The 7,895-nt window shown below is 45.8% G+C and overlaps 1 protein-coding gene across 1 annotated transcript; it reads right to left on the bottom strand.

Moving 5' to 3' along the window:
* Nucleotides 1-236: 236 nt before the first annotated feature.
* Nucleotides 237-4,070, bottom strand: LOC114905785 (digestive organ expansion factor homolog). The gene is given in 3 exon segments (XM_029240171.1): nt 237-1,815; nt 1,817-2,402; nt 4,057-4,070. Coding segments are annotated over 3 exon segments (2,172 nt in total). The 3' UTR covers nt 237-243.
* Nucleotides 4,071-7,895: the final 3,825 nt, after the last annotated feature.

The following is a 7,895-nucleotide window of genomic DNA, read 5'->3' on the forward strand; positions in this document are numbered from 1 at the left end:
CAGAGTCCCATGAGCTCTCCCCTGGCCTCTGAAAGATGGGTTTTACCAAAATCTGGTTTACACTGAACTTTTCAGGTATATATGATCTGAAAAGAAAGAAGTATCTGATAAGAACCTGCCTGGTGCTCCTTCCTTGTTGCAGCCCTTCTTTGTGTAAGTGATCAGAATCAGGTCCAAGTGACACAGAACCAAGCATGACATATCACACCAAACACCATTTGTCCATTCCTGTCCAACCAATTCTCATCTCTCTCCAGTAATGAAGAGGTGGACGTTCTTCTTGGACTGCAGCATCTGTGCAGCCCGCTCCACCCCGACCACAGCAGCCAACCTCTGGGCATCGTACTTGGAGTAGAGGACAGTGCAGGTCCAGGCAGCTTCCTCTCCTCTGGTGGTGGCTTGCAGCATGTTACAGACTTCACTGTAGAAGTGGGGATATGTTGGCAGTTCATAGAAAATCAGGTTCCTGATGCCTTTTATTGTGTATCTTTTGTAGAAATGGAAGCGCTCTGTGAGGAGCAGGAACTGCTTCTCTCCTTGAAGGAAGAAGTCTCTGGCCCTGGAGACACCAGACTTCTGGGCGTACTCGCAGATATGAGTGAAGTTCAGTTCCTCCTTCTTGAAGTAATTTCGGAGATGCACAAAGTCAAAGTAGGAGGGGACATAGATAAGCGTGTGAGACATGACTGCATCACGATACTGCGGCAAAATCTTGTTGACGAAAAAGTTAAACCTGGCATCAATCACTGAAGCTAGGTTTTCAGCTTCCATCCTCTGGAAGACATGTGGGAGCTGCACCAGGACATGACTGATGCAGCCTGTCATCGGGACGTTCCTCACAGCCACCTGGCCTTGCACATTGACGCAGTATTTGATGAACACAGAGTTGATCTGGGCATCCTGCAGGGCCCCAGACAGCAGCGTCTGACGATAGTACTTGGACCAATTATTGAGGCTCCACATGCGCACTCGAGAAAAGTCCACCCCATGTGAGTCCAAGGGCAGTAGGTCCATGTGGTTCATCGAATGCAAGACATGCTCCCAGTTCTGCATCAGGTAAATGTCAGCTTGATCAATGATGAGAAGCTCAATAGAAGACAGAAAGTCAAAATCTCTCTTCTTCTCTCCTCCACCACCAATGATGGTCCTCAAGCCCAGAGGGGAGGCAATGAGGATGTCTGACGAATAGAAGGGGGCATAAAGTCGGATGCTTCTCTGCAGTATTGCCACTCCAGTCGTGAAGTGGTCATCGATGTTGCCGACAAATACAGCTTCATAATCCTCAGGCCTCTTCAGGTTGGGTGGTCTCTCCTCGGGATCTGAGCCATACTCTCCATTAAACCTCTTTTTGTTGCTTACAATTATTTTCTTCTTGCTGTCGCCCTCAAGAAGACTGATGAAGAGCTGTACCACCCACAAAGCAGCTTCCCAGAATGGCACCACTATCAGCACCTTGGGCCTCGTTAGCCCTTGGTCCCTGAAGTCACCATCATCACCCACCCCAGGTCTCTGGCTTCGGCATCTGCTGTTGTTGGTAAGCACCTGGGCATTGGCTTTGAGGACGTGATTTATCACATGCAGGCAGTACACGTGGCGGATCTCTTCCCCATTCTTCAGGGCAGTCCTTTCTGGGTAGAACAGGTCCCGGTAAGAATTCATAATTAAGAAGAGCTCTTTCTGGAGGGGTGTGAAGGGGCTACTTGAATTTGGGGGACCAGAGAGGAACTGGCTGTTGGTCTTGATCCAGGTGGATTCCAGAGGCTTCTGGAGATGAAGTGACTTTAAGTCGATGTCCTTTGGGGGTTTAAAGGTTTCCGGTTTCCAACTGTCGAAACCTGGATGAAAAGACAAGCTGGCCCAGGATGGGCCATTTTAGCTGGTGGGTAGTTTTGGGATTTGTGGCAACAGCCTGGATTTCTTTTTCTTTCAGTTCTTTGTTTACATGTTGTGCAAATGGATCTTGTAATGCTTTCAGAGAACAGTTGCCTTCTCTTTCCTCTTCGAGAAAGTTGGTTTCTAGGCTGAAGAGTGACTCATGTTTTGCATCTGTAAACTCCTCTGGGGATTCCTCTGATGTGCCAGGTGGCCCGTGCCCATCTTTTCCCTTAGGGTCAGCAGGTAAGGCCGCATTCTTCTGCATGTCAGTAGACGCTGCTGCCGTCTCTTCCTCCACACTGATGTCACTATCGCCATCTTCAAGATTCATTTCTGTCTCATCTATAACACGGTCTTCTTCCTCTTCCTCCTCCTCATCTTCCTCGGAAACATCCTTTAATGTGGCAAGTAGTCTGTTGTAACCAGAAACTTGTTCTGGTTCACTCTCTGCTTCACTTTCAGAACTTGAAGTATCTAAACTCTCTGACAGTTGACAAGTCTGTGGTTTTGCTTCCTTTCTGGAAACCCTTGGAAGGTGGAAAACAGAAGTTCAATGTTTTGAAATAAAAGATTTGGTAAAGCTGTCTTCTCTTGTAACTTAGAAAGAAGATCAGTGGACGAAAGCAGTTCAGGAGCTTGTAGTTCTAAAGAAGTCGTGATCAAGTGGGGTTTATTCCAGAGACGCAAGGATAGTTCAACATCAGCCCGTGAGGCTTGTCTGCTCACCCGCCGGGGTGGGCGGGGCTGGGAGCTCAATTCTTTTCATTCTTGTTTCTTTATTCTGCTCTGTGGTAGTTATTTCCACTATTTTATCTTCCAGGTCACTTATCTGTTCTTCTGCCTCAGTTATTCTGCTATTGATTCCTTCTAGAGAATTTTGTATTTCATTTATTGTGTTGTTCATCATTGTTTCTTTGCGCTTTAATTCTTCTAGGTCCTTGTTAAACGTTTCTTGTATTTTCTCCATTCTATTTCCAAGATTTTGGATCATCTTTACTATCATTACTCTGAATTCTTTTTCAGGTAGACTGCCTATTTCCTCTTCATTTGTTAGGTCTGGTGGGTTTTTACCTTGCTCCTTCATCTGCTGTGTATATCTCTGTCTTCTCATTTTGCTTAACTTACTGTGTTTGCAGGCTGCAGGTTCGTAGTTCCCGTTGTTTTTGGTGTCCGCCCCCAGTGGCTAAGGTTGGTTCAGTGGGTTGTGCGGGCTTCCTGGTGGGGGGGACTGGTGCCTGTGTTCTTGTGGACGAGGCTGGATCTTGTCTTTCTGGTGGGCAGGACCGTGTCCGGTGGTGTTTTGGGGTGTCTGTGACCTTATTATGATTTTAGGCAGCCTCTCTGCTAATGGGTGGGGTTGTGTTCCTGCCTTGCTAGTTGTAGGGTGTCCAGCACTGTAGCTTGCTGGTTGTTGAATGGAGCTGGCTCTTAGCTTTGAGATGGAGATCTCCAGGAGAGCTTTCACCGTTTGATATTACGTGGAGCTGGGAGGTCTCTGGTGGTCCAATGTCCTGATCTTGGCTTTCCCACCTCAGAGGCACAGGCCTGACACTTGGCTGGAGCACCAAGATCCTGTCAGCCACACGGCTCAGAATTAAAGGGAGAAAGAAAGAAAGAAAGAAAGAAAGAGAGAGAGAGAGAGAGAGGGAGAGAGGGAGGGAGGCAGGGAAGGAGGGGGGGAGGGAGGAAGAAAGAGAGAGAGAGAGAGAGAAAGAAGGAAAGAAAGAAAGAAAGAGAGAAAAGAAGGAAGGAGAAAAGAAAGAAAAAAATAAAATAAAGTTATTAAAATAAAGAAATATTAAAAATTTTTAAAAAAAGAAAGAAAGAAAGAAGAGAGCAGCCAAACCAAGAAAACAAATCCACCAATGATATCAAGCCCTAAAAGCTATACTAAAAAAAAACCAAAAGCAAAACATAACGGACAGACAGAACCCTAGGACAAATGGTAAAAGCAAAGCTATACAAACAAAATCACACAAAGGATACACATACACACTCACAAAAGGAGAAAAAGGAAAAAAATATATATATATATAAAAAGGAAGAGAGTAACGAAATCAATAAAGATATCTACCAATGATAATAAACTCTAAATACTAAACTAAGATAAACATAAAACCAGAAACAAATTAGATGCAGAAAGCAAACTCCAAGTCTACAGTTGTTCCCAAGGTCCACTACCTCAATTTTGGCATGATTCGTTGTCTATTCAGGTATTCCAGAGATGCAAGTTGGTTGTGAAGATTTAATCCACTGCTCCTGAGGCTGCTGGGAGAAATTTCCCTTTCTCTTATTTTTTACATGGCTCCTGGGGTTCGGCTTTGGATTTGGCCCCACGTCTGCGTGTAGGTCGCCTGAGGGTGTCTGTTCTTCGCTCAGACAGTTTAGGGTTAAAGTAGCAGCTGATTCGGGGGCTCTGGCTCACTCGAGCCAGGGGGAGGGAGGGGTACAGAATGCGGGGCAAACCTGTGGTGGCAGAGGCCGGCGTGACATTGCAACAGCCTGAGGCGCGCTGTGTGTTCTCCTGGGAAAGTTGTCCCTGGATCCCGGGACCCTGGCAGTGGCGGGCTGCACGGGCTCCCGGGAGAGGAGGTGTGGATAGTGACCTGTGCTTGCACACAGGCTTCTTGGTGGCTGCAGCAGCAGCCTTAGCGTCTCATGCCCGTCTCTCACGTCCACACTGATAGCTGCGGCTCACGCTCGTCTCTGGAGCTCGTTTAGGCGGTGTTCTGAATCCCCTCTCCTTGCGCACCCCCAAACAATGGTCCTCCAATACTTCTAGGTAGGTCTCTGGACCTGCTGTGGCACTGTGGGGCCATCTCAGACTCTGATCTGGCCTTACTCCTGCATGTACTTGTCTCCAAAGTCCACAGTCTCGATTGTGGGAACACTCGTTTTCTCTTCGGATATTTCACAGATTCAGGTTTTACCAAGCCAATTGCAGGGGTTTAATCCGCTGCTCCTGTGGCTGCACGGAGAGATTTCCCTTTCTCTTCTTTGGTCGCACAGCCCCTGGAGTTCACCTTTGGTTTTGGCCCTTCCTCTGCCTGTCAGCCACCCTCAGGCATCTGTTCCTGCCCAGCCAAGAGGAGTGAAAGCAGAGGCTGATTAGGGCTCACTTGCTCACTCAGGCCGGGGAGAGGGACGGATACAGCCGTCACAGTTGGGGTGTGGGGGGAGTGCCTGCAGTGGCAGAGGCCAGCAGGAAGTTGCTACAGCCTGAGGCATGCCATGCATTCTCCCAGGGAAGTTGGCCCCAGATAGTGGGACCCTTGGCAGTGGTGGGCAGCACAGGCTCCCAGGAGGGTGTGGGCAGTGACCTGCACTTGCTCTCAGGACCCTCAGCGGCAGCAGCGGCAGCCGTCGCACCCGCCTCTGGGATCCTAGGTAGCAGCTGCGGCTCGCATGGGTGATGCCCTGCTGTCTGTGAGTGCATGTAGGTAGAAGCTCCTATGGTGGGATTGCCCCTCTCCTTGAGCACCCTGCAACAATGGTCTCTTGCCTCTCAGGAAGGCCTAGGCTTTTTCCCAGACTCCCTCAGTTGTGGTGCACTAGCCCCCTTCAGGCTGTGTTCACGCAGCCAACCCCAGTCCTCTCCCTGGGGTCTGACCTCCGAAGCCTGAGCCTCAGTGCCCAGCCGCCACCTGCCCTGAACAGACAAAGCATCTCAGGCTGGGGAGTGCTGGTTGGTACCAATCCTCTGTGCGGGGTTCTCTCTGCTTTGCCCTCCGCACCCCGTTGCTGTGCTCTCTTGCATGGCTCCGAAGCTTCCGCCCGGCCACCCCCCATCTCCGCCAGTGAATGGGCTTCCTAGTGTGTGGAAACTTTTCCTCCTTCACGGCTCCCTCCCAGAGGGGCAAGTCCTGTCCCTATTCTTTTGTCTCTGTTTTTTTCTTTTTTCTTTTGCCCTACCCAGCTACGTGGAGATTTTCTTGCCTTTTTGTAAGTCTGAGGTCTTATGCCAGCTTTCAGTAGGTGTTCTGTAGGAGTTGTTCCATGTGTAGATGTATTTTAGATATATTTGTGGGGAGGAAGGTGATCTCCATGTCTTACTCCCCTGCCATCTTGAAGGTCCTCCTGGAAGTTTTATATTTTTTAATTACAGATTCAATTTCACTTCTAGTGATCAGTCTGTTCAAACTGTGTTTCTGCTTGACTCTGTCTTGGCAGGCTGTATGTTTCTAGAAATTTGTCCATTTCTTCTAGGTTGTCCAATTTGTTGGCATATAACTGTTCACAGTATTCTCTTATGATGTTTTTTTTTTTTTTTTTTTTTTTTTTGCGGTACGCGGGTCTCTCACTGTTGTGGCCTCTCCCGTTGTGGAGCACACGCTCCGGACGGGCAGGCTCAGCGGCCATGGCTCACGGGCCCAGCCGTTCCGTGGCATGTGGGATCTTCCCGGACCGGGGCACGAACCTGTGTCCCCTGCATCGGCAGGCGGACTCTCAACCCCTGTGCCACCAGGGAAGCCCTCTCTTATGATTTTTTAAATCTCTGTGATATCATTATTATCTCTCTTCTTTCATTTCTTATTTTGTTTATTTGGGTCCTCTCTCTTTTCTTCTTTGTGAGCCTGGCTAAAAGTTTATCAGTTTCATTATCCTTTTTAACACCCAGCTCTTGGTTTCATTTACCTTTTTGGTTTTTTTATCTCTATTTTATTTACTTCCTCTCTGATCTTTATTATTTCCTTCCTACTTCTGACTTTGGGCTTTGTTTGTTCTTCTTTTTCTAATTCTTTTATGTGGTAGGCTAGGTTGTTTAGTTGAGATTTTTCTTATTTCTTGTGAATGGTCTGTACTGCTATGAACTGATTTTGCTGCATCCCACAGATTTTGGAAAATTGTGTTTTCATTTTCATTTGTCTTGAGGTATTTTCTGATTTCCTCTTTGATTTCATTGTTGACTTTTTTTTTAATAGCATGTTGTTTAGTCTCCACGTGTTTGTTCTTTCCGTAGTTATTTTCTAGCTTTGTGCCTTTGTGGTCAGAAAAGATACTTGAAGTAATTTCTATCCTCGTAAATTTGTTGAGGCTTGTTTTGTGACTTAGTATGTGATCTATCCTGGAGAGCGTTCCATTTGCACCTGAAAAGAATGTGTATTCTGCTTTCTTTGAACGTAGTGCCCTGTAGATATCAATTAAGCCCAACTGGTCTATTGTGTCATTTAGGACCTCTATTGCTTTATTGATTTTCTGTCTCAGTGATCTGCCCGTTGATGTCAGTGGGGCGTTAAAGTCTCCTACTCTTATTGTACTATTGTCAATTTCTTCCTTTATGTCTGTCAGTATTTGCTTTACATATTTAGGTGCTCCTGTATTGGGCACATATATGTTAACGAGTGTAGTATCCTCTTCTTCTATTGATCCCTTTGTCATTATATAATGCCCTTCTTTGTCTTTCATTATAGCCTTTGTTTTAAAGTGTATTTTGATACGAGTATTGCTAGCCCTGCTTTCTTGTCATTTCCATTTGCACAAAATAACTTTTTCCATCCCCTCACTTTCATTCTGTGTGTGTTCTCTCACCCTGAAGTCTCTTGTAGGCAGCATATTGAAGGGTCTTGTTTTTTTATCCAGTCAGCCACCCTGTTTTGTTTGGAGTATTTAGTCCATTGAGATTTAAAGTAATTATTGATAGGTATGTATTTATTACCATTTAATTCCTTGTTTTCTCATTTTTTTGTAGTTCTTTGTTCATTTCTTTTTCTTTTTGTGGTTTGATGATTTTCTTTTGTAGTATGCCTGAGTTCCTTTCTTTTTGTTTTTTTGTGTATCTATTGTTGATTTTTGATTTGTGGTTACCGTGGGATTCATATATGTTAACCCATAATTGTATCTACTTGCTATAAACTGATAATCATGTAAGTTCACACACATTCTAAAAGATGTACATTTTTTACTTCCCTCCCCCACAATTTGTGATTTTGATGTTCTATTTTACATGTTCATGCTTATCCTTTTGCTGTTAATTGTAGTTACAATTGCTTTTACAAATATTTTTGGATTGTTTTTTAATC

Source organism: Monodon monoceros, unplaced genomic scaffold, assembly GCF_005190385.1.
Source record: "Monodon monoceros isolate NGI ecotype Baffin Bay Population unplaced genomic scaffold, NGI_Narwhal_1 Super_Scaffold_22, whole genome shotgun sequence".
In the NCBI taxonomy this organism is placed as follows: Eukaryota; Metazoa; Chordata; class Mammalia; order Artiodactyla; family Monodontidae; genus Monodon; species Monodon monoceros.